At 44.7% G+C, this 26,537-nt stretch overlaps 2 protein-coding genes across 6 annotated transcripts; one reads left to right on the forward strand and one right to left on the reverse strand.

Annotated features, from left to right (window-relative positions):
* Nucleotides 1–482: 482 nt before the first annotated feature.
* Nucleotides 483–7,224, forward strand: SLC35E1 (solute carrier family 35 member E1). Its single transcript, XM_048287916.1, has 6 exons — nt 483–870; nt 1,337–1,407; nt 1,779–1,916; nt 2,520–2,645; nt 3,118–3,363; nt 3,984–7,224. Exons 1-6 carry the CDS (start codon nt 483–485, stop codon nt 4,218–4,220), a joined length of 1,206 nt encoding a protein of 401 aa, XP_048143873.1. The 3' UTR covers nt 4,221–7,224.
* Nucleotides 7,225–10,866: 3,642 nt separating this feature from the next.
* On the reverse strand, nt 10,867–26,480 carry LOC125318025 (scaffold attachment factor B1-like). Of its 5 annotated transcripts, XM_048288366.1 has the most exons (21): nt 26,142–26,480; nt 25,264–25,348; nt 23,798–23,862; nt 23,431–23,709; nt 22,227–22,289; nt 21,409–21,436; nt 19,948–20,449; nt 19,471–19,517; nt 18,881–18,981; nt 17,914–18,063; nt 17,715–17,815; nt 17,112–17,248; nt 16,493–16,581; nt 15,823–15,959; nt 14,927–15,220; nt 14,323–14,460; nt 13,538–13,577; nt 12,662–12,774; nt 11,764–11,876; nt 11,504–11,570; nt 10,867–11,277 (listed from the first exon to the last, which is right to left on the reverse strand). In XM_048288366.1, exons 1-21 carry the CDS (start codon nt 26,334–26,336, stop codon nt 11,151–11,153), a joined length of 2,871 nt encoding a protein of 956 aa, XP_048144323.1. In that variant the 5' UTR covers nt 26,337–26,480; the 3' UTR covers nt 10,867–11,150. The 5 variants fall into 5 exon arrangements, 2 of the variants coding, with proteins under 2 accessions (XP_048144323.1, XP_048144324.1); XM_048288367.1 differs by lacking the exon at nt 23,431–23,709; XR_007200253.1 differs by lacking the exon at nt 11,764–11,876 and having other exon boundaries at nt 11,246–11,277; nt 26,142–26,479.
* Between the last annotated feature and the right edge of the window lie 57 nt (nt 26,481–26,537).

Raw genomic sequence — 26,537 nt, forward strand, 5'->3', positions numbered from 1 at the left:
GTAGAAATGTCTCTTGACAGGGTGCATGGATGAACCGGGCTCTAGAACCCCTCCTGCCTGCCAGGTACTCACCCATCCTTTACCCCAGCCGGCGCTACGCGTTGCTCGCGTTAGTTTTAAAGGTCGGGAGCGATCGGCTCGGTGTCTCCGAGCCCGTGACCTTCGCTCCGTCCCTGCCCTGTCGCTGCCCTGTCGCTGCCCTGTGCTTCGGCTGCCGAACCGCAGCACCGCCGAGCCCTGGAGGCGTCTCCGCTCCCCCAGACGCCGTCCCCGGTCACGGGAACCCCTCGGGCTCCATCGCCTCGCTCCGGGGGCCGCGCGGGGCTGGCACCGAGGGACGCGGGGGTGCGGCGGTACCGGGGCCGGGCCGGGGCGGGGCGGGGGCGGAGGAAGTGACGCTCCGGGCCCGCCGGGACCCGCGCCCGCCCCAGGAAGCGACGCGCTGGCGGCCGCGCTGACGTCTCGGCGGCGGCTGCGGAGCGATGGCGGCGCCGCTGGCGGCTCCGGGCGGCGCCGGGGCCGGGCCCGGGGCGGCGCGGGGCGGGCGCGGGCCGGCGCTGCGGGAGGGGGCGCGGGTGTCGGCGCTGTGCCTCGCCTGGTACGGGCTGAGCGCCGGCGGCAACGTGGTCAACAAGCTGCTGCTCGGCGGCTTCCCGCGGCCCGTCACCGTCTCGCTGTTCCACATCCTGGGGCTGTGCGGGCTCCTGCCGCCGCTGCTCCGCGCCTGGCGCGTCCCGCCCGCCGGCCCCGCGCAGCTGCCGCCCCGCGCCTACCCCCGCTACATCCTCCCGCTCGCCTTCGGCAAGTACTTCGCCTCCGTGTCCGCGCACGTCTCGCTCTGGCGGGTCCCCGTGTCCTACGCGCACACAGGTGAGGGCCGAGGGGTGTCCGGTGGGGTGTTCCAGCGCCGGCTGTGCCCGGGGGGCCGGCTTGGATTCGTGCCCAGTGGCGGCGACCTGAAGCCCGGTGTATGCTCATATGGGCACCTGGTGCAGTGTCCCAGTACCCACCTTGTGCTCATGCAGGTGTCCAGTGTGCTGTCCCAGTACCCACTGTGTGTTCTGTAGGTTCCCAGAGCAGCGTCCCCATCCCCAGTGTGTGCTGGCACCAGATCCAGGGGCAGTGTCCTGGTGTGTGCTCTGTGGGTGCCCAGCACGGTGTCCCAGAGCACCGGGATCCGGTTTGTACAAGTGTCCAGGACGGTGACAGGGAGGGAGGACCCATCATGGGCTGTGCTGGGCCGGGGCTGAGCCCCTGCTCCATCCCTGTGCTGATGGTGGTTGGTGGAGTTGTCCCAAGCCTCGGGTCCCCACCGATGTTTTTTTCCCGTCCCCAGTGAAAGCCACGATGCCGATCTGGGTGGTTCTGCTGTCACGGATCATCATGAAGGAAAAGCAGACGACGAAGGTGCGGACAGGTTTGCTGAGGTTTCTTTTCTTGGTGGTGCTTGGGGGATGCTGTGCTGGCTGGGGGCAGCAGAGCTCAGGCTTTGGGTTTTGTGACTGGAATTAGATTATGCAGATTTTAAAAGTCCCTCTTCCTTTTATTGTGAATGTAAAACACATCTAAACACTGACCAGGGTGGTGCTCTCTGATGCACTGGAGTTGTCAGTGTCTACTGCAGTCACTTCATTTCTTTGAACTACAATAGTAAAAGAGTTGATCCGTGGTTTTGTTGCTTTGCTCTTCCCTCTCCTTTCCTCCCTAAATCAGCAGGATTTATAAACTCAGTTGAAAATTCTTAGCAGATGCAAGCTACCCCTCTGTCCCTGTTTCAGGTGTACCTGTCTCTGATCCCCATCATCACTGGTGTCCTGTTGGCCACGGTCACAGAGCTTTCCTTTGACATGTGGGGTCTCATCAGTGCACTTGCTGCTACTCTGTGCTTTTCACTTCAGAACATCTTCTCGAAGAAGGTACCAGTTCTGTTCACAGCATTGGTCACTGGTGTCACCCTTCAGCAGGACAGGGTGTAATTTCAATTCCATAAATGTATGTTTTTAGGGGACTTTGCAGTCAAAGGAGCCCAGAGGGTTGGTTGTTATTTTGTGTGTGTGTTCCCTGCAGCTCTCCCTACCTGTTGAAGCTCTTACACTGAGTTTATCCTGAGCCCTTTCTTTATTCCTCAACATGGATTTTTTTTTTTCTGGTGGCAGTTCAACAGGGCTTAAATTCAACAGTTCATTTGAAAGCTTTTAATGTATCTTGTTATATCAAATCCTCTGTGCTGAACAAGTCACTGTCAACACTGGGCACTCCCTGAAATCATAGAAACAAAATTAAAGTGTGTGACTGTATTTAGTTATGATTTCTGGTTTGTAGAGCTTTTAATTTTAATATCTTGTTGATACTAAGTGTCACCACTCAAAAAACATTGTTTTTCAAAGAGGCATCAGTTTTTCACTGGTCACCCTCGTAGGAAATTCATACCCCCAGAGTATTTACTTACTTTCCTAACTTACCTGTCCCCTAGAGCTGTTTCTGTTTCCTGACTGCTGTTCAATGATGGCTCTTGTCAGGTGTTGAGAGATTCCCGAATTCATCATCTTCGGTTGCTGAACATCCTCGGGTGCCACGCTGTGTTCTTCATGATCCCAACGTGGGTTTTGGTGGATCTTTCTTCCTTCTTGGTAGAGAATGACTTGGTGAGTGCTGTATTTGGAGAACTGCTCGCTATTAAGAAAGAAAAGAGAACAAAAATAAATAACAAACAAACTGCCCCACCCAACCAGAAAAATGCACTGAAGTGTTTCAGTGTAGTTCCTGTCAGTGTGGAAGGAAGTGTTGTGAAACACCTGCAAATTGTTTCACACAAGTTAACAAAGTGTTTATTGTGAGAATTCCCATCAGGGTTAGGAGAGGCAGTTTATGGGACAGCATAAATTTCGGGAGTTGGGAGCTGGAGACAGGAACAAACACTCCCAGAGTGTGTGGGGAACGTCCTCCTCTGGTTTCTCTGAGTTGGGAGTTGCATAAAGCAACGTGCTTTGGGGCCTCTTTAGAGCTCAGTGCAGATATTCCTCCCTCCAGGGCAGGTAAGAAGTGCCTCAAGTTATGTTTGTGTTGTTACCTGAAACCTGAGATAATTTTTTTCTCCTGCTGTTTGCTTTGCCACAGAGCACAATGTCTCATTGGTCCTGGACCTTGATGCTGCTTATAATCAGTGGATTCTGTAATTTTGCCCAGAATGTCATTGCCTTCAGTATCCTTAACCTGATCAGTCCCCTCAGCTACTCCGTGGCCAACGCCACCAAGAGAATCATGGTGATCACGGTGTCCCTGATCATGCTGCGCAACCCCGTCACCAGCACCAACGTCCTGGGCATGATGACAGCCATCCTCGGGGTCTTCTTGTACAACAAGGTACTCCAGTTCTTTGTTTATTTATTCAGGAAACATGGCTGAAGCAGTCCAGTAGCTTTGAATTATTTTTTGTACCAGATGAGAGCTTGTGGAGCTAAAATAGAGAACGAGGGGCACAAAGCTCCATTGCAGAGGAGGGATGAGCATGGCCCAAGCGAAGGACTTGGGTCACACCAGCTGCTGGGCCTCTCACAAAACTAAATTTTGATCTTAAGCTTTTCTTGAAAAGGGAAGATCGGGAAGTAACTCAAAATCTCTTGAGCAAAACGTTTGGCATGCGAGAGGAGTGAGGTTTTTATTAGAAGCCACTGATACTTTAAGACTCTACCAAAAAAAGTGATGTGACTGTAGAGCTGTTTGGTTTTTTCTGGATATATGAGTATGTCAGGTGATATCTACGAAAATCTACCTTCACTTGGAGGGGTTGTCAGGCTTTGGAAGGGGCTGCCCAGGGAGGTTTGGAGTCCCCATCCCTGGAGGTGTCCGAGGAAGGCCTGGATGTGGCACTCAGTGCTCTGGGCTGGGGACAGGGTGGGGAGGGGGCACAGCTTGGATTTGATGATCTCAGATTTTCCCAGCCTAAAGGATTCTGTGAAAAACATTCTTTCTTCCTTTCCCAGACAAAATACGATGCAAACCAAGAGGCAAAGAAGCAGCAGCTGCTCCCAGTCACTACTGGAGACCTGGTGAACTTGGAAAGGCACCGAAACCCTCCTGAAAAGTCCCAAAATGGACTCACAGCCTTTGCCCAGCACGGAGACTTTCAGTACGGCCGCACCAATGTCCTCACAGACCACTTCCAGTACAACAGGCAGAACTATCCAACATCCTACAACCTGAACCGTTTTGATATTTAGGATCCTGGCAGACAGGTACAGACTGTGATATCAAAGTGTCCCCAGCATTATCAGAAAACTTTTAGTACATCCATGAATGTCACAAAGCCATTTAACTGTGCAAGTTTGGCAGCAGGGCAGGTGCATGTGGAGAGGGAGTGGTGCAGGACCTGCAGCTGCTGCTGGGCAGAGCTTTAAACCTGGAACAGCCAGACCTGACACTGGAACCAAACCCGCAGAGCAGAGATTCTGGTGAGGTGCACGTGTCACTGCAGAGTGGAACATCTGTCACTGCTCCTTTCAGAGTCTGCCAGCTGGTTATTATTCTCTTGGCAGCTGAATTCTGGCCAGTATCTTCTTTCCACGCTGGTAATGTCACCTTTAACTTGTTCTCTAATAATAGTTTAATGATAACTCTTAATGAAGCTTTCAGAAAGAAGTGAAAGCGAGAGGTACTTGTGCTTACCAGGATTTGTCTGAGGAGGATTGACTGAGGTGGATCAGCTGCTGACAGGTAAACTTGAGTTCATCTCCAGCACCTGTGGAACTTCTTGTGGGTATTCACAACTCTGCCTTCTGGATGACAAACCAGAAATGTTTCTGGAGGAGCAGGCAGTGGAAGGATTGATCTCTCCCAGAACTGCTTCAGGCATGGAAAAACACAGTTCTCCAAATCACTGGTCATGGTAGAGAGCAACCAAGCCAAACTTAAAATCATCATTGTTTTCTGAATCATGTAGTCCTGTAACTTCAGACATTGCTGTCCCTTGGCCATGCAGGAAACTCCTTCACAAATAAAAGTGTTTGGAATAATATGATTTTATTTTTTTACTTGCTTCACACCTGTTCTTTCAAAACTGTTTCGTTGCTTTAGAAATTGAAAGGTGAAAGGTGTTTTGTTCTCAGTTTTCTGCATAAATTATGCTCTCATATGATTCATATCTTTTGAATGCATTGATTTGAACAATCATTATTAATTGTTTCTTAAATCTTTTTAGCCCCTAATTGTTTGGTTTTTAAAAATTCCTTTATTACTGGTGTTGGAGTAGCTGTGAGGATTTCGCCTGACTTCCACTTCCTGCTGAAAGAAGTTAAATTTTGTTTCCTGTGCTGTTCCTGCAACTCCCCTGGCTCAAATAGGAAATTAAAGAAAAATTGTTTGAATCAGCAGTAAATAGATAATTCATGGTTAAGAACTGATCCAGTATAAATTCTAGACAAGGTGATTGTGTGTGTCAGGTACTGCATTTGTGCATGGAAGGGATGAAACTTGGCTTTCATTCCTTTGAATGAAATTCCTTTGAGTGAAGTGAAACCCAACATGGAACTTGGGTTTCACTGAATCAGATTTTTCTGTTGTTGCTTTAGCAAAAGATTTTAGGGGCCTTCTTTCCTTCCCAGACTGTTGTACAGTGAGACTTTGATAGAATAAGTTTTATGCTTTTAACTGGAGAGGTACCAGACACCAGTGACAAAATTCAGGGCGTGGCACAGAACACTCCTCTTATTTATTGCTTTACAAATGACCATTTCCATGATGTGAGATGATGATTTAGCTCCTTTCTGGATAATAAAGAATTTATTTTTAAGTGCAAAATCAAGCTGATCTTATTCTTTTGGCTGCTGGGGTGGTAGTTACATGAACAACCTTCCACCAGAGAGTCCAAAAGAGGAAATGGTCCTTCTGAAACTTCAGAGATGGGTTAAAAATGCTGCTACTGTGTGTGAACAGAACTTCCTTGCCTGGACTGGAGTTCAGTCTGTTCATGCAAGCTGAGAGCTTGGGCTTTTAGGTAGGAAATCTAAATAAGTCTGTCCCTAACCCAGGTGAACAAGGTCATGAAGAAAGCTTTCCTTCAGATGAAATTTCTTTTGCCTGTTCCAGTATTCATGTATGTATAATTCTTTCTTTTTAATACGGGGAAGTGCCAAGTGTGTATTTCTAAGGCTCACTTCCCAACATTTCAATGCTTTTACGTACAAGTAACAAGGATTTTGTGGACTCTGGATTTGGATTAGGTGCTGACTCTGCAAGAGAATGATTTGAGAATGAGAGATTCAAGCTGAGATTTTCAAGAGGGGCTGAAGTTCTCCAGCTGCTTTCAAAGGGAGCTGGCTGTGACCTGTTAAGACTCCTGCAAATGCTGAATTGTGGTCTTTGTGCCTCAGTTTCCCTTTTGGAAAATGGAGATGATTCTTCTTTACATCACAGGGGGTAAAATACCAGGAAAAAGTGGCAGTGGGGGCTCCAGGGGTGTCCAGGCATACTGTGAGTTCATCTGTCCATCCTCTGCTGTGGCTGCTGCTGTGCCATCTTCCTGCAGCCTCAGCTGCTACATGGAGTAAATAAAAACCAGATCAGAGGCTTTATTAAATATGTTCCAATAGTTTCCTTTTAAAGAACATAACCAGACCTTTTCTGGCAATTGTTTTCAGAGTAAGCTTGCACTGCACACTGACCATGGCAGGTCTTTAGCTCAGCTGTTTCTGTAGAGTCTTGGCAGCAGGTGAGGGCTTCCTGTTCAAAGGTGTCCCAAATTCCAGTCTGGGCCTGGGGGCCTCACTGTTGTCTGTGAAACAAAACTCCTGTGCTTGCAGAGCAAAAAAGGGACTGGCCCAAAATGAGGATATCCCATGAGGATAATGGGTCCATTTAGGGCCCAGGGAGTGAATCTCTTCCCTGGAGACTCGGGGCAGAGTTGCTGCTGCTCTAGCCCAGGTCTGTGGCCAGCAGGGATGGCTGGGTGTGGTACAAGGTGTAATTACAACGGTCGGGTGAGTCGGTTACACGAGGTGGTTTTGCTGGATCCCAAATCCCAGTCCTTAAGCAATACTGCCCACATTCAGGGAAAGGAAGTTCCTGGCACTGCTGTAATATGCATTTTAATCTTGGACCTCTGCGAGATTTTTGTTTGGCCAAGTGAGACGTTTGTTTTAAGCTGGTTTGTAAGTGAATGGCGTGTTTGACTCTGTACACAGGTCTGTAGAAAGTATGGAAACACTGGAATAAAAAGGGCAAAATCTAGACAATTGTGTACAATGACCCTGTTATTAAATCAAAGCCAAGGGGGTTGGCTTGGGTTTATTCCTTGCAGGAAGCTTTGGGAGTGTCATAATGGCCATGGGTGAGGAGTTGGGTGGATGTTTTGCTGTGGGTGATGCCTCACACAGTCTGAAACTACAGGGGCTGGAATGCTGTAAGCAGGGTTAGAACACAGGCACTGGGCTCCTTTGAGATATTTTGATTTCCACAGCACATTTTTAACTCATAAATACATCACAACATTGAAAAAAATCTCCCCCAAACAGCCTTGGGTAGTTGTAGAAATAGAAAACCCAATCTCTCCCCACTCCATGTGGGTGCTCTGTTGGTAGTTCCAAAGAGTATTTGGTGCTCTTTCGAAAGACCTTAAAAATATTCCCCTTGCAGGTTCAATTTTAGTACCCATTAGTGGTAAGAGCATCTTTATCATCTGGTAAAATGCTTGTGGTTTTTAAATAACTGAATGCTAAATAAAATTGAGGCAAGACTTAGGCTTTGTAAGTGCACAGTGATTTGTAAAAATAGTGTTGGTATTTCGGGGTCAACTCATGATGATTCCTGAAGCTCAGTTTTCCTTTCTAATCTGTGTTCAAACCCATTTTTTTCTGATGTAGCATTTTGCAGCAGAAGGAACTTCTGCCATGTAGCTCTTTGTGAAACAGGTGCAATATAAATAAAGGGAAAAATTTGTTTTTCCAAGGCTTAAATTTCTGGACCATGTTGTGAGCTGTTAAAAATAATTCTGAAATCTCTTTGTGGTGATGTTCCAGGCCAGTGAAACAAATTTGTTAACCCTGAAGTGACAGGTGATAGAGTGTGTAGATAGCCAAGGAGGATATCTACACACTCTGAGGAAGCTTTTTTTTTGTTGCTTTTTTTTATGTTAGAACTCTATAAATTGATGGGAATATGGGTGAAATTTCCCAAAAAATACCCCAAACTGCCCCCACACTCCTTCCTGTATGGAATCCTGCCCTTCAGCAAAGGAACTTTTGTGTTGTTTTCCTGTTCTCCAACACTGTTGTGCTGTGAAGTTCTGGATGTCATTTGGTTCCCTGTGGATCCTGCTGGGATCCCGTATGGAATAACCCCACTGGTGACTTCCAGGTCCTGGGACTCATTCCTGCCTTACACCAGGAGTTCAGATGGTTTTTGGGGGATACCTCAGTAGCTTTTGGGGCATTTTGTGGATAAACCATTGCTGTGTTCTGCTGAGGAACGTGAGGAAGAGTGACCATGTGGACTTCGACAGCAAGGCAGGAATGTTGGTGTTGGGATGGAAGGTGGCAGCAGGAAAACTTTTATATTGGCCAAAATTTGAAGTTCAGCTGGTCTTCTGGGATCTGTGAATCTCCAGGACAGGAGAGTGACTCTAAATCACAGTCAGAGTCTGAATTAGGATTCTTTTTTTCATCAGTTATTTGGACACATGAGAATATCCACCTTTCTGAGGTTTTGTATCTGTAGATGACACAGTGGGGTCTTCACAGAACATCTTGATGATAATAAACAGTTCCACCTTTTTGTGAGGATGTCTGAGCGTCCTCTGTGTGATGGCAAACCCTATGAAGTGAAGGTAATACCTGAAAATAACAACAGGCCCTCAGTCCTCGCAGATCTTGGCTGGGAGCAGTCCTTGGGCAAATGAAATTTTATGAGGCAGAATCCTGATCCAGGCCCAGTTGAGAGGCCTGGGGCCAGAGGGGGATTCCACCTCCTAAAACTGCAAACATTGGAGGATTTCTCTCAGACAAAAGCTGCCAGGACTGATGGCTCTGGCTGGCCTTGGACTCCCAGGGGCCACCTCTCAACTGCCCCTGAGTGAGACACGTGGGTGTTTGATGGCACGTGGGTTCCTGGCTACGGCCGCTCTTTTGAGTTTGGGACGACACAGCCACCGTCTCCCGTTGCCATCTTGAGTGTGGCACTGTGAGATTTGTCTCTCTCCACCATCTTGAGTGTGACACTGTGACACTTGGCTCTGTCCTTCATCTTGAGCGTGGCACCACGCCTTCCGGCCTGCCCCGCTATCTTGGAGGTGGCCAACTTTGACTTCCAGCCTGCAACGCCTTCTTGCGTGTGACCAAAATTGACTTCTGGTCAAGCCCACCACCTTTGGTGTAGCACACCCCAAGTTCTGGCCATGGCCACCACCCAGGCTGTGGCACACTCTGAGGTCCATCCAGAGCCTCCAATCTTGATAGTGGCCTCTTCCACCATCCAGCCCACACCTCCACCCATTGCAGACCCCACACTTTTTGTGTGAATCCCAGGCCTCACTGCCCCACCCCGCCTGCACTCAGCACTGCAGGGCCACCCCTTTCTGTTCAAACAACAGCCCCGTGCACCTCTGTCCCTTGTTGTCACCACTCCTGAAGTTTGGGATCTTCACCTGTGTAACTACAACCATCCCAGGTTTGGCCAGGAACTGCGCACGTGCTCGTTTCTTGTTTCTAGCTCCGTTTTTATTTGCCGGGGGACACCAGCGAGGCCCCGCTGCCCCGTGCCTGGCCTGCAGTACCACCTTTACCCAGCAGGCGGCAGCAGCGAGGCCTCAGAGCCGCGCAGTTCCTCACCCTCCTCGCCCTTGAATCGATCCAAAATCTCAGATTTTGTGAAGAGACAGGAAAAAACCTCTGAATACACAGAGCTGCCTCTATTTCCTTCTTGCCAATCATATTTCCTTACATTTTCAAGCCCTTTATGTTTAATTTTTATATATATATACACAAAAGTTATATTTGTATTTTCAAGCCCTGTGTATCTGTATTCAAAATTCCTTACCTTCTAAAACCCTGTAACACAGTAAATGAAGAGGGTTATTTGGAAATCAAGTTTTATATAAATTAGTATTATTTTTCAATATGTGTAAGAATGAGGAGTTTTAAAGGGAGAAATTAAAACATGGGGACAGAAGCCAGAGGTGGGCAGGAGAAAGAAAATTGGACCATAGGGAAGAGAGGGAAGAATTAAAATTTCTGATCAAGGGGCTCCACCACTGTGACATCACCCCAAACCTGTGAGCATGGCCCCAGGGGACACCTGTTCTTGGTCCCACCTGCATCCTCCTTCCCCTCAGCATCCCCTCTCTGCCCCACAGTGCCCAGGGCGATGTGGGGCACTTTCTGCCCTACCTGTGCCCCCAGGTGTCTGTGGTGCTGCTGAGGGGGGACAACACATGACTTCTGACTAGGGGAGTATTTTACTGTTCGGCTTTTAGGTTTTTATGTTGAAGATGCAAAGCAGTGAGCAGAGCAGACTATCAGGATCAGAGGGAGGTGAACAAGGTGAGCACTGATCCCTAGACTGAACTAGATCCTACTTTTCAGGCCTCCTTCCTTCTTCCTCCTCTCTCCTTCCCCCTTTCTCCCAGCTTTCCTTCTTCCTCCTCCTTCTACTCCCATAATGACAGAAAACTAAAATGGAAATGTAGAAAGAGTATTTAAACTTAACGGCACAAAGGAAATAAATAAAGACAGGCAGAGCCTGCCAGGCCCCTCCACATCCACAATGTCACAGATCTGTATCACTTCTCTTCAAATCTCACAGTGCTAAAAGCAGATTGTCTCTTTATTGACTTTTAAACCTCTCATGAGGTTGCCAAAGACTCTAGAAACAACAAAATAGTAGCCATAAACCGATTTTATTATTTTTGAAAAATGGAATGTTTCACTTAAGAAACTTAAAGTGATGTTTGACCAACACCATGTTCATTACAAACAAACAAAAAAACCAACAAACCCCAAACCAAGTTGACACAGTATTTGGCTACAGCGCAGCAGCAGTCTTGCCTTTTTTTTTTTTTTTTTTTTTTTAGAATCACAAACTCAAGGTGACCCTGGTTAATAAAACTCACGACCACTGTCATCTGGCATTAAAAAAAATACATCTATGTACAGCGAGTGCCGTCAGTAGCGGCGGCTGAAACGGGGCTCACTCAGTCTGTTTGTCCGCTCCTGGCCCGCAAACACACCTGGAATCCCACTGCCCTGCAGCATCTGGCTCTGGCTCCCAGCTGAGGTGAAGCCTCCGCGCCTGAAAACAACGCCACACAAGTTGGACACGGCCCAGGGAAGCTAATCCTGCTGTGACTCTGAGAGATGTTTCCTTAATTTGTTGGGGTTTCTTTCCCCTTCCGTGCCAATCCAGGCTTAAGTAGAAGCTGAAGGTATTTTTCAGAATTGACACAGCAATTTCTTCTTTTATACTGATTAATCAACTATTAGGAAAACATTAGAAGCACTCTGACAGAGCTTCTTACCCTGATGTCCCTCCTCGAGTCATCCCATGGCCTGGTCCTGACTGACCAGGCATGCTTCTATCACCACCTAATTCAAAAAGAGAAAAAAAGGGAAAAAAAAAAAAAAAGAAAAATACAGGCTTTTGTGTTTCCCTAGTAAAAATGTCACCTTGTTCCCAGAATTTCATTTGCTTTCTCAGTAATTTAACTACCACTAGAAGGTTCAGCAGCAGTAATTCACAGAAAAAAACCACGATCACACTGGTAAGCAGCAAGTGTACCTTGCCATCTCTCATGATCCCGTCCCATCACTCCTCCATCCACATTTCCCTGCCATGTACGATCTTGATGCCCCTCTAACTTTCGACCATGATCTCCCCAGTCACGTCCATCTCTTAAAAAAATAAAAGAACATCTTCTAGGTATGTCCCCTACCCACTTAGCAGCACAGGGTAAAGCCAAACACCATACCCCATGCCAAAGTGTGTTAAATGGTTAATCAAGCTGTAGCTGTAGCCACCCAATCATTGCAATCCAAACTGGTCAAAGGGAAACAATGAGAGAGACACTTGCTGAACAGCATCCTTCACACAACAAAACTCGTCTTTTTTGATCCAGAGATGACATGGATATTGCAATGGACTGAAATACTCAGGGATGGATCAATTCATTGGCTGCCACTCCTCTGTCTGGTGTATTTAGGCAGAACTGAACATTATGCAGCTGGAATATGCCCAGCTTGATTAACTGGTTGAAAGAGAAACCACTACTACTCTAGATGAGTCTAAGTTCTCTACCCCCACCACTGCAGAGACTTCCACTCCATTCCCTTAAAACCTGACCACCAGCCATGAATGAGACTTGTGTAGGCCTTACTGGGGCATCTGTAAATCTCATCTGTAGAAACAGACTGAATCTCATCTGTAGAAATGAAAGTTACGTACGAGAGAACCACAGTTAGGAGCTGAGCTAACTGAGCAGCTCTTCTTTACTCACTACAGAGCTTCCCTCTCCCGAGGCACGTGGGAGCTACATGTGGAGATTCCCTGCTCCTCCAGATGCTCAAAGATCTGGAGAGAGGATTCACACTTGTCAAGCTGCTTCTGCTGTCACCCTTCAAAGGCTCACTGAGGAAATTTTAAGAAGCCCCGATCACTTCCCAATTTGCCAGGCACTAACCGGGTTTGTGGGGGTATCCCTCTTCCCTCACTCATCCTTCTGTCAGAGCCGTAGCCAGCCCAGCTGTCCCGGGAGTGACGGTCAGGCCCTCCATGCCGCTCATCTGGGTAGTGCTGAAAGGCAAACAGGACCCAGTTATGCTAAGAACCAACACAAGTTTTCTTCTAGGATTGCAAAAATTTGGCTTTTTGGATGCTGTCTTTCTATAAGCTGTCAGGAAATAAAACTGTAGCTGTCTCATCTTCTACAGGTTCCACTGTTGTGCATGGTTCCCTCCAGGCATTTATTTTGTTTATTGGCACAGATTCCACACTGTCCACTGGTGAGAGAAATCTTTTTTGTCTGGTAAGGTTTTTTAAAGGCTTACATTCTTGGCTTCAGATTTTTAGTTTTTATATAGATTATCTGCCTACCTCCTACCTCTCTTCAGAAATGAAAGGTTTTGAATCCCACTGTGGCATTGATTTTCACACCTGTCCTTTTGCAGCCTTGTTTCATTATGGCACCAGTTGTTTTATTTAGATAAATGTGAGAGAAGAGAAGGCATCTTTTGCCAGCTAAGTACAGCAGCTCTCTCTTAACATCTAAGATGGTCAACCAGAAAGCTTTTACTGCCACATACCAGCCTGAAAAGATGCTCCCATCCCTCAGAGGTTTACCCTTGCCTGTATCTGTGGCTACCACCCCAGCAAGCAGATAACACATTAATTCACTTTATGCTCATTAGCACACAAAATTAGTTCTGCTAGAACATCTCAGCTGAAACCCAGAGGTGACTGTGTTCAAGAACCAGGCTGTGTGCACACTGTGTCCTTTCTGCTGTGGGATCAGCTTGTTTGGCTTTCTAACTAAAGCAGTAATTTGGCTGTAACGCACCTGCCCATCTCGATCTGGAATTCCCCTTGTACAGTCTCTCCTGGAACAAAAAAGGAAAAGTTTCAGTTGAATCAACACAGTAATCATAATTCCAATGTCTGCATGAAATAACACATGAGAAGTTAATCTTCATTAGGCTGTAAATCTGGATGCTAATGTTCAGTGGCAAGATAACTGAAAAGAGTTCTTGTTTCAAAGCATAAAAAGAGATCAAAGTAACATCTATCACTGTGATATATGGGTAAAAAAGGCACCACTGAGGATGGCCAGGTACACAGTGATACCAAGGGAGAATACTGAGTGAACCTACCATTGTCAGAAATGAGTAACAAGCAAAAACAAACGGTACAGTTTTCATCAGAGTTCCTTTGAGAGCAAACAGAAGTCTCAATGGCACCACGCAGAAAATATTTTTCCATTCTGTGGCGCTAAAAACCTGCGTTAGCCAGGCTGCAAAGACGAAAATAGGGAAAGTTTTAAATCAAAAGGAAATGGCTAAATCTTAGGGGTTCATAAAGCAGACTTCCATACACCTTGAGAAAAGCTGTTGTATCTCTATCAGCATCATGGCAGACTACAGCAGGACTTGGCTTATAATCTTTATGCAGCCTCTTTCTGGTACGTCCATAACCCACAGAAACAAAGGATTGCAAGCACACGTGAAATTACACGAGAAATGCACAAGAGTGATTTCTTTTACTCTTCTGACGCCCTTCAAGCCACAAAAAGACACCAAATTTCCCTAAAGGCATAGGAAGACGAAGAAGAGCCAGTGCCTTGCCAACCTGTCCAAGCAGTGGTCCTGGTAGCGGCCCCGGTCCCTGTGGTCGAAGTCGTGGAAGCGATCCTGCCGGCTGAAGTCCGAGTGGTAGCGGTCCTCCAGCGCCAGCCGCTTTGCCTCGGGCCAGTACGGGTCATCTCGCCTGCACACACGGTCACCATCAGCAGCAACCCCAGAACCATCTCTGCTTTCCTGCTCTCTCAAACCTCATTCAACCCAATAATTAAAAATCTAAGCGTGTTAAGCAGGAGTTGCATTTCAGTCTCAGAGGAAATTTGGTTTACCAAAACCAGCTTAATTTCAGCACTTGCTGGCGTGAGAAGAGAATGAGTAACTTTCTACCATCTAGAGTTGATACACAGAGTTACTACTCTTGGTCACTCCTCTTTGGAAAGTTAGAGTAGACCTGCTGTACCAGAACAGTGCTTACAAGCGTACAAGCACAGCATTTGCTGTTCCTCAAATTGCTGTTAGTGTTAAAAACAGCACGTAAAGAGCCTTTCAGTTGTGAGCTCCCGTGACTGCCTTATCAAGAGTGCTCCCACTGACACAGGCTTCCACAGGGGATGTGGCTGAGGAGTTTGGAGCCCCACTGCCATGTTGCTCACCTGCTGTCAGGATCATAAGGCCTCCTCATGGCAGATCTCCGCTCCTGTTCGTAGCGCAGCTGCTCCTGCTGGCGTCGCAGCTCTTCCCTCTCTCTCTGGATTCGCTCCTGTTCCCGTCTCCTTTCCTGCTCTATGTGCATCCTTTCCCTCTCCAACCTCTCTCTCTCCAAGCGCTCTCTGTCCAGGCGCTGCCTTTGGAATTCCAGCCGTTCCCGCTCCCTCTGGAGCCTCTGTCTCTCATCCCGCTCGTGAATGGCTGCAAGACGCTGCTCCCGATCTCGTCTCTCTCTCTCTCTAATTTACAAGAGATACTTTGTTTTTAGTTGAGAAGATTCAGTCCAAGCTTTACTGCTTGTTTTGGGTGGGGTTTCTTGTTTGGTTCTGCCTTTTTTTAAAAAAAAAAGTTTCTATGTTCTTCCCACCAGCTGCTTAAATGTTAATGATTTCTTCCCAATTAAGTAACAGCTTAGGAGAAAATAAAAAACGCCATACAAATGAACAAAGCAAAGGTGAGAATTCTGCATAAGTAACACAGTATCTACTGTCAAGTCAGGTCTGAAAAAGCATTCAGAGAGCATAGCACGTCCTAAGACAGAAATCTGACAAACAAAAAGTATTTACAAGCTTCTGGGGAAAACACAAGGAAATTTAAATCCAATCAAGTGGAACACAAAGCCTGAAAGCACCTACAGCAGTCTCACGAGAACACTGATTTCAGCAGTAAAAGCCTCCCTCATTTGGCATTATGTCTGTTCTAGCAATAATTACTATGAAATCAATCTGAGATACCACTGTTGGAGGGTCAGCACAGAACTTCTTTGCAGCCTGTTCAAAACACAAAACAGGTAAGGGAGTAAAAAATGCCATTTAAAGGGCAGAGGCAACTGGAAACTCACCGGCGCCTCTCCGTCTCCCTGATTTCTCTCTCCCTCTGCCTCTGTCGTTCCCGTTCTCGCTGCTCCTTGATTTTATCAAATGACAAAATATCCTGCTTTTCCTTGCTCTCCGACTTGCGGTCCTGGCTTTTTGTGCTCTGAGGTGAATCAGAACAATGCATGAGCTGAACACGGTGCATTTCCAGCAAAAATTCCCAAGCAATTGCCTATTTTATGTCAACCTGAACAAAGCAGGCTACCATACCTTCCCCAGAGGTAAGCAATGATGGAATTCCAGCGAAAGTAGGTCATGGAAAAGTACCCCAAATTTGGCTAGAACTTCTCAATAGTATAAATACATATAAATACTAGGGGAACACAACCTGACTTGCACTGATTTCAAACAACACACTGCTTTTGCACCACCAGTAACATTCCAAGCTCAGGAAAACACATCATCCTAATTCCACTTTCATATTGAAACTCTACTTCTTCCACTAGCTCAGCAGTGAAAAACTATTAGAAGGTGAAACAGAAGCATTTCCCCTCTGCCACATCATTAACACCCTGATGCTTTCCAGAAAGTGATAAAAGGATAATTGTACCAATATGAAAAACCCTTCACTCTGAGCACATCAATCTATTTGACACCTATTTTTTACACACAAGCTTCTCTGGAAGTTGGACTTACCCTCTCTTTTGATGTAGAGGTTTTCACACTAATAACTGGCTCTCCTTTAGATTTATCCATCACCACTGTCCTTTCAGTTCCTCGACTCACTAGGAGACAAAATAGAGCCAAAAATAAATTGTACAGAAGACATTCAACAATTCCTGCAAGATTTAATACTGTGAAGATACTAAATACTAAGAAGTTATTTTAATGAGGTTTTTAATAACCTATGGAACTTATTTATGATTTAAGCAGCTTGCCGAGATTTGGCCAAGTTGAGGATGGGGGCAGTAAATTTATCACAAAATTACAGCAGTATTCTCTGGCAGGGATGACAGCTAAAAGAACACAAATTTAATTTAATTCTCCACAAAAATACATCCTTTGCCACAGTTTAAAAAAAAAAAGCCCAAAAAAGGACAAACAACCACACACTTTGTCAGGTCTAAACTCAGTGACAGTTCCATAAAAATTGTGGAAACTTTGTTGTAAGTTATTAGGAATCTAAGTCAAAATTTTCAAGGTATTTTCTGATGTGTCAGTTTTACTAAGTAAGGTTCTTTTTACTGAATTATCAATCATATCTAATATAACAGAAGTATCCTTGAAATCATTTGTGAAAGACAGCCAGCATTACCCGATTTGCTTGCCCTGGATCTATCAGAAGACCCAGTCTTTTGTTCATCCTTTTCTTTTCCTTCTTTTTCATCTTTTTCAGATTTCTTAGCATCATCTTTTTTGTCGATCTTCTCCTCCTTCTTAATACCAACAGACCTACAAAAAGCAGCAAAGCAAAATGCCTCTTTCAAAAGCAACAAACCACTGGAAAAACAAATGTTGGACGTGTCACTCACTAACCACACAGACAAGTCTATCAAAAAGACAAGGCTAAATCCTAGAAACATTTGTCAGTTAAAAGAAGAGTCCAAGACAGAGTCAGATCAGAGGACAAATGACTGCTAAAAATAATGGTTTATCTAGAAACAATCTGATTTAGTATCTCCTGATGTAACTAACAGGTTTTTAACTAACACTAATGAGCTTTGTATTTCTGAACAGAAGCCCAGTTAAAATGCCCTTCCTACTGTAAAACATCAACTTTTCAAGAATTACTCCTATTTCAAATGCAGGATGAAACATTAAATCAAGATTTATCAGAGTTACTGTTCAACTTGGTCACCTGGCTGTATTTCAAATGAGTGATCTTTAAACATCAAAAAAATACAGAACGACACTTTACTTCTCAGATTTGGACTCTGCAGAATGGTGCCTGTCTTTCTCCTTCCTTGTTTCACTTTCCTTTTTGTCTGAAGGCTTTTTTCCTGCTGGTTCATTTTTTGCCTAGAAATTCAGACAGAAATAATTATATAGTCAGGGACAGAGATTAAAACTGCACGCTTTTATTTTCACTACACTGCCATGAAAGAGCTGCCCCTTACCTTTTCCACAGAAATCATTTTACCATGCAGCTCTGTTCTGTGGAGGTGATTAATACACTTGGTGGCCTCCTCAGATGTTGACATTGTCACAAAGCCATAGCAGCGAGCACCAGGACTGCGAGCATTTGTCACCACTTTTGCACCAACCACCTTTGGGGAAAAAAAAAATATTCTGTGTTTTCAGCTCTGTCACTAAATAAATTCTAACTTAATCACTATTTCTTAAAACAGTTTGGATGGGAAGGGACCTTTAAAAGCCATTTAATTCAATCAATCCCCTATCACAGGCAGGGACATCTTCAGTAATGCAGCTCAGAAAATTCAAGTTGCTGAGCAGGTCAGCAGCTTGAGGAACATATATACAGAGAAGGGAGAGTGGGATTGTAAAAACCAAAATAAAATTGAATAAACGAAACTACCACCACTTTCTCTTTCCTTACAGGACATCTGTATCCACATATGACAACCTCTGCCAGCCAGAGGAACTTAGTGACATAAACATTTAATATTACATTCAGAAATGTATTTGGCAGAAGGGGAGATGGTCACACAAACAGTTCCCTTCCACAGCTTCTGCTCTTGTATCCTAGCAGGCACTGCCCTCCAAGACTGGATTTCTCCAAGCAATGCCCCTTGAAATGCACCAGTTTAAAACAGCATTAACTATTGCAGGATACTCAACACATAATTAGGTTACTACATGATGATCTACCAGTCTCTCCTGTCAAGAATTGCCTCATTTTCACAGGTATCTGCAGATACTCTCTGCAAACTGGATCTCTGCTCCCACCCCTCCTTTTCAGTCTTCTTTATTGAACTGTGCTACTTTCAGATACAGAGTTTCCAAATAACACAAAGTTAAGAACTCAGCCTACCCTGTTATTCATTAGGGAAAATAAGAGCTAAATTTAAGGTCAGCCATTTAAACTGGTAGAATAGTTTGTTAATTTACATATCCACTACATACCTTTCCATACTTGCTGAAAAGATTCTTCAAATCTGTAGCTCTAGTAGAGGAGGAAAGTCCACTAACCCACAAATTTCTGCCAGAACCACTCCCCACACGGCCTAGGGTACAAAAAATACAAACATAAAAGACCACGTAAAACACAAATCCAGCAGTGCAAAATTAAAGAGTCCTAAACCCCTCACATTTTCCCTTCGTAAAACTCCTCCACTGCAATTTTACTTCTACCTCTTCTCTTCATTCTTAAAATCAATACACACTGCAGCCTGCAAAAATGAGCTGCTGCAATCCACAGTTAATGTGCAATTGAACAGTCCCAATGAGTTTGCAGCTACCTATTTTCTTTCTGTACCTCAATCACTTTGAGGAGAATTACAAAGTATCAAATATTAATTCACAAAAAAAGATTCCTATTTAAAAAAAACCTCCAACTTTGTTGGTTAATAACATTATAGAAGTTACAAGGAACTGAAATTTTAAAGTTAGATTTTCAAGGGATGTGTTACAAATGCTTTGCGGGGTCACTGAATTAACAGTCCTCCTTTCACTCCTGATCCTTTGTACATAAAAAACCCCAAACATGCACCTACCTTTCTCATCTTTTGCGATTGTCTTTGTATCTCTGTCCTCAACAGGGCTAAAGATAAAACACCACATTATTCAACAGATCATATGCAAAAAGGACATTAATTCTAGACAGCACAACTAAAATTGGATACCTACCAGTAAATTAGTTCCAAAATAAACACTATTATTGGCAAATTTCTAGAAGAGTGACAGGAAATAGGGATTTGTACCCCTAAACGGACAATTCTGTTTTGCAGATGACAGAAATAAGAGTAATTTGGGGAAAACAACCTTTGAAGGTTGAGGAAGGAAAGAAATCAAACCCACTGCTCTTAAGAAAAAAAAATAAATATCTACACATGGAGAAATAAAAGAGACCTTTAGGAATAGGCTACAATTTCATCAGTCTCGGAGGCCAATTGAAGGAAACAGCTTATTCGCATCACTTAAGGACCAATGATAAAAGATAGCATCTGGTCTATAACGGAGAAAAAACAAACCTCTTTTTCTGATCACCGCCCTCACTGGCTGAGGACTCTTTAGTGGCAGGGGAAGATTCCTCTGAATTAGCTTTGTCTTCTGTTCTCTTGCCATCTTCTTTGCTATCTCTGGCTTCGGCACCTGCGCCTTTCTCCGCTGTCTCCCCACTAGAGGCTTCCAGGCCTTGGGAGCGTTTGCTACTCTGATCGCTTAGGGTCTCTACCACTACACCTTCAGAGTCCGGGGCCTCTTCCTCGGGGCTCTGTTCACTTGTCTCCCCTTTTGCTACCACTAAACGCTTTGCTTCCTTCCTTGCCAAAGCTTGGGCCGATTTGCTGTCCAAAGCTAAAGCATCTTCCTCCAACTGAGCGGCAGCGAGAGCGTCCTCTTCCTCAGCCAGCCTCTTGCCTGGCCCCGCGTTACTGGCTTCCTGCGCACGCGGCCGCTCCGCTTCGGGAGGTTCTTCGTTAAGTAGCTCAGATTTACAAGTTTCCCCCAAAATGTCGAGTATTTTCTCATTTTCTACGGATTTAACAGGAATAGAATGGCACAAGATTTAATCACCAGGGAAATACAGCAATCACAAATGTGGAACTGGCATGGCTGCCACACTAACACCAAGAGAACTGCTAAGCTACACAGAGATTGGAAAACCCTAGTGTACACAGTGTTACAGCTACCACGCTAACTGCTCTCTCACACACTGCCAAATCAGCCCTAGCACCTCAACAGGGAAGAAAAATGCCCCCACAGATTTAACAAAAAACTTCGGGCTCAGCCTTCATATTCTTCAGCAAATCGTTCAGCTCTGTTTCTTCTCTAGTTAGCTTCCAGAGTCCGAGATGCTTAACTGAACGTATCAAGGCACTGAGAGTTCAATTTTCCAAATTTCTGTGAAGTTCTTTTAGCAGAGACAGTCCAACATGAGAACTGGGCATCTTCTGAGGGTTCTGAGTGTGTTTGCAGTCCAGAAAATGAGCGGGATCTGTAGCAAATTCCTGTGATGGCAGCGTGTTCCTTCTTCTGAAGTCCAGTCGCTCTTTAATTTCTGTTCTGCACCAGAGCTTTGCACTGCCTGCACTCCTGTATTTATATTTATTCACAGAACCACTGTACAGTGTGATATCACAAGATCTGTTTTCAGAACCTTTACATCTTTAAGGCTCATTCCTTAAGTCCACTCTGCAGTAACAGTTCTAGGGAACCATTTCATGGCATTAAACACATATTCCAAAGGTGGTTATTCACAGATCTGGTGATATGACTGGGTTTCCAATCTCTATGACCCTGCATGACCTGGATTTTCCACCATAACGTACACTACAGTAATGCATTTTAAAAAAAAAAACCAACCAAAAAACCAAACTGGGACGCAAAAAGCCTAAATGAAGAATGAAACTGTTTAAATGCCCAGGATTTTTTTTCATTAATTAAATGAAAAAAAAAAAAAATCAAACTAACCAAACAAAAACAAACAGTACCTGGCTCCAAAGGTAACTCTTCAAGTTCCTGCAGCGAAAAAGATTTTAAAAAGGAGAAATATCACTATTTCATAAGCAAGATGCTATGCTGAATGATCTCTTAACCACCCAGTATAGGAGAGAATTTAGTGAAAGCATTACTATAATTTAGTCCGTTTCAGCCTTGAAAACACTGAACTTCAAATAAATTTCTCAGAAGAAGGTTTAAAATGAGTTTTTAACGTCTCAAAGTTTTATGAAGTCTGCGAAAACTTAACACCTCTCACATTCAGCCACCTGTTGAACACATGGTACACATTCCCATGGGTAAATAAATCAATAAATGCAAGTAGCAGAGAGGAAAGTTTATCTTCATGTTACCCTTCTCTACCCTGTATTTTGTGAAGTCTCCTTTCTGCAAACAGGACCAACAGAAACACCAACTTCACCTGGAGCTGGTGTTCTTAACCTACCAGGAGAGGTCTGGAAACAAGGCCAGCATTTCAGGAACAGACAGTTCCAGCTTTCTTCTCAACACAGGATTAGGTACATTTTTAATGAAAGTTAAACACAATGTAAGGCACTGAGCTGGTATTTACACCAGGTAAAAGGAATCCCATCTACTACCAAACTCAGTAAGACACCTACGTCATAACTATATACGTGTATGACCTGATAGAAAAAGAAATCTTTGTCTTTATGAGTAGATTAGAAAGGCATTAGTTCCTATTCTTTGCAGACTAAGAATGCACACTGTACACAAACTGTTTCAACATACAGTCTCATATAGTGCATTTTATGCTTTTTTTGTTTGTAAAGAAAAACTGGCTACCATTTACCTTTATTACGGTTAAATCTGATGAAGAAGCATCTAAACTGTTCCCAACATCTTCAAACTCTACCTTTAAAACATAAACGGGAGACATTTTGTTATCTATAAAGGAATACTGTGAGTGAAACCTGAATGAGAAACTGAAGATTTTTATTTCCACTGACAGCTGGTATTCAGCAGATACATCCAGCACCCAAAGCAACCAATAATGGTAAAAACTGAGTGATAACCCCCAGGACTCTTCCTGATCCCCACTGACTGAATAAACTCTCTCATTATTTCTTAACTATGACAGACAGCTCACAAAAATCTTTTAAGCATGGGGATTCCAACAGCAAAACTTCTCTGATTTGTATCACTGTTATTTATAGCAAAAACACAGAGCCAAAAGCCTATGGGAGTTGATAATTATTTCCTTCCCTGATAAAAGCAGATCATGGGAGCTGACCTGGCCTCAAGACATTTAGTCACTCAACAAAACCCTTTTTCTGAGTATTTCCATTTGATTTGTGTAGGACAGGGATATGCTTGGGGATAGGGGGCCAAGCTTATTTCTGCAATTTTAGAAAAGAACCACACAACTTTAGGACCTCATAGTCAATGTGCCCACACAACAAAGAGCAATACTCCCCCATTAGATGGGACAGAAATAACTTTTTTCAAATACTTTGTTGTACATTTCAGGAGATAAAACACTTCATTTTGGGGGAAGGGATTATCCTCTAGCCCAGTGTCATATGAACAGTGCAACAGCCAGACTAACACAGAAAACCAACGTAAAAATACTTTCAGCAACTGAATAACTGCAAGATCCCATCTTAGCAGAAAAATAACCTAGAATATAATTCCTTGAATGGTGCTGCTCAGTTGAGAAGAAAGTAAGCTACACTATTTGTATGCCTCACATGTTCTCTAAAATAAAGACGTGAAAATAGTAATGTAAACGTAACTTGAAGCAGAATTCAAAGCATGATGAAAAACAAATGCTTTGTAAACTTCTATGAATTGTTACATGTATGCAAACAACATCTAAGTATTTTAAAACTGAGACTCGTATTTCCACAAATACGTAAAAAGAAAAGCAATGACCATAAGAATCAGTACAGTCCCAAATTGTTCCAAGAACTCTTTAGCCACCATTTTGCTATTTCATTCAGAAATAAATTAATTAGAAAGAAAACCCTGATTTCACACACATAAGAGATGCATACCATCACTATTGGTATTTCTCTTGATTCTTCTTTAATTTCTGAAAATTGTGGGGATGCCTCCAAGTTACCTACAGCATACTCTGTAGGCTGATCTGGAAGTTCTTTCACTTCTGCATCAGCATTTTCTTTACTATCAGACAGCGAGTCAAGAATATTATGGGCACTGTAATCATCTCCACAATCTACTGCATTGCCATTATCTATTTCAGCTTCATCTAACACACTAATATCCATCATGTCAATATCCTGCAAGTTATCCAAACTTGCTTCAATATCGTCCTGTGAAAAGAAAAAAAGCACATGTCATAGTCCTGGTGACTTGAGAGCCATGCTGCCATCACTCCCCTCCAAACCCAGCCTCGTGTACCTGTCCATCTCCAGAATCCTCCTCCAGGCCATTGTCTTCTACTCCCTCTTCATCTGGTCTACGTCCTAACAAGATTATCATCATTAGAATGTAAGCAGTAATTACAGATGTAGCCTCCAAGCTTTACTTTTTCATCAGAGTTGGTATTCCCTTCATTTTTTTTCCCTGTTACCACCCCAGTAAGTGACAAACATGCCACAGTCCAACACCTGGCAAGAGCTCAAGCTCTGTGACCTCCCCAGAACATTTGGCTCAGCTCAGATTGCAGCAATTTATTACCTTTCATTTCTTTACAGACATTTACTAGAAAGGGGAAAAAAGCAACCACAGCACAAAACCATGAAAAAAACCCACTCTACCTGTGAGTTTTACTGCAGTGCTCTGTCCACCAGCTGGACATGAATTATCCCAACTGGCATTACTGAAAACACTATACCAGCTTCAGCACCAAAGAGCAACTTCTCAAACTCAGAGCCAAGCAGCTGTTTGATATCTTATGAATTTTATTTTCCTCAAAAACAACAAGCACATTACGACTGAAAAGTGAGAGGGGTTTGGAGCCAAGAGGAACGTTTCATCTATTTCCATCCCAACACTAAACGTGCTGCAATAGACAATAGGTGTTTTTCTGAGACTTGAAAATGAGTATGATTAAAAATATCTCTTTTAACCAGAGTTATGACATTTGCCCTCTATCTGGTCAAGATTTCACATTTCAGTCTGCAAGCAACTGCACCATCACTCCAGATCAGATGCAATGACAAAAATCAAACAAATTAGCTGGCACCACAGTCGAATTTCATCTAACAAATTTACATTTTGTATAAACCAAATTTAGTAATGAAAATACATAATCTAAACTAGTTATTCTGCTCAGCTCCAAGGCAAAGTTTTAAACACGATTTGCCTACAAAATAAGATCAAATTATGCAAATTAACTAATTTTAGAAAACCAGTAGATTATTTTCTGAAAATAAGGATTATGTAAGACTGTCTCACCACTAGAAAAATCAAGCATAAGGCCTTGAAAACATATGACTTCAGAAATTGATTCAAAACTTGTCTTCTGGGAAGAAAATTGCAACTGCTATTAGCTATGAAGCATAACATTACAGAGCTTATTTTGCACTTGCTAGAAACTGCATTTCTACATTAAAAAAGTATCTATTAAAAACACTGAGACTGCTTCAGCATTAATCAGTAATTCTTAATACAAATTTCAGGCAACTCGGAGAACAAATCAACAGATCCTTCAACATTTCCTGCCTTATTAAATCACATTAAATTCTGTGACTATATTACTGCTAAGTTTAATATTATATCGCCCATGCCTAGAAACCTGAGCACAAATGTGAGGAAGAGTACCACTAACAGAAAAAAAGATTAGCAAGGTTCTATTTGATGAGTACAGTTGCTTGAAAACTCAAGGATGGTAGTGTGGAAAGTCTCTTCTAACTGCCCTGTACCTTTGCTGCTTCTTTTTGGAGTTTTCTTCATATTTTCTGAAATCACTGGAATTTCATCAGGATTCCCTCCTTCCTCCTCAATAGCCTAACAGGGAGAAAAGATAGAGATAGATATAAAGACAGACATAAAAAATTTCATTCGTGCATTTTTGTTGAGTTTAGAAGCTGGACACCAGATGCTGAAAAGTCCCAAACCATGAATCAGCAATTTGGATTCTCAAATGAAAAACCACCAGACCGGAGCAACAAGCACACAGAAGGCTGTAACATGTTGGTCTAAGTCTTCTGGAAAGCAGTCAGCAAAAAAAGCCAATCCGACAGCCTTTGTGACTGTGCACGGACACACGGGTTGTTGTGACAGAGTAAAAACCTCGGCTCTGGGATACAGCAAGCAGCGGTTCAGCGAAGCGGTTCCCCATGCTATTAACACACGAAACGTTGTGCTGAGGATACAGCGAACAGGCTACCAGCTAGAAAGCCAGAAAAACACCAGTACGCAGTAAAAAGCCCGACAGACAGCGTACAGAACTGCAAACCCAGGAACTCAGATAGCGCAAGATTGTGATGAACGAGGCTAGAAACAGTCAGGCCACGGCAGACACCGAGTGCTGGACAGGTCTAGGGAATCGGAGGGGGACTAGGTGACACTCCGTGACAGCAGAGGTCACAGGGCGAGCCTAGGCCGGCCCAGAGCAGGCCCAGCCGCACCGGGCACCGAACGCCCGCACTGACCCTGGCGGGCTCTGCGGAACCAGCCCCGGCTCCGCCGCGGCCCCGCCGCTCTTTGGCGCCATTTTCCCCAGCGGCGCCCGCCGGGCCGGGGTCGCACCCGCTACACCCACCCCTGAGGCAGCCCCGGCGTGTCCGCCCGCTCTCACCTTCCTCAGCCGCTCCATGAGGACGCTCTTGTTCCCGCCGCTGTCCAAGTTGCGGTGCCTGAGCTCGGCCCGCAGGTCTATCACGCGCAGCTCGCTCAGCGGCCGCCGCCGGCTTTCAGACTCCGAACCGGAGACCCCAGGCCCACCCAGGGACGCAGACTCCCCCAGCCCGGCCGCTGAGTGACTCTCCGCCATGGGCCGCGGTTTCGAGTCGCGCGCGCGGGGCAAGGCGGGACAAAAACAACGGGGGAGAGCCGCAGCCGCAGCACAAAATGGAGGAACACCGAGACGCGGGGGAGAGCGAGGGGGCGGGAAGGAGGAGGGTGCCCAGCGCGCATGCGCCCCGGGGTCCGGCGGGGCTGCGCGCGCCGCGGCGCCGCCAACTCCGGAGCGGCG

Source organism: Corvus hawaiiensis, chromosome 28 (assembly GCF_020740725.1).
Source record: "Corvus hawaiiensis isolate bCorHaw1 chromosome 28, bCorHaw1.pri.cur, whole genome shotgun sequence".
In the NCBI taxonomy this organism is placed as follows: Eukaryota; Metazoa; Chordata; class Aves; order Passeriformes; family Corvidae; genus Corvus; species Corvus hawaiiensis.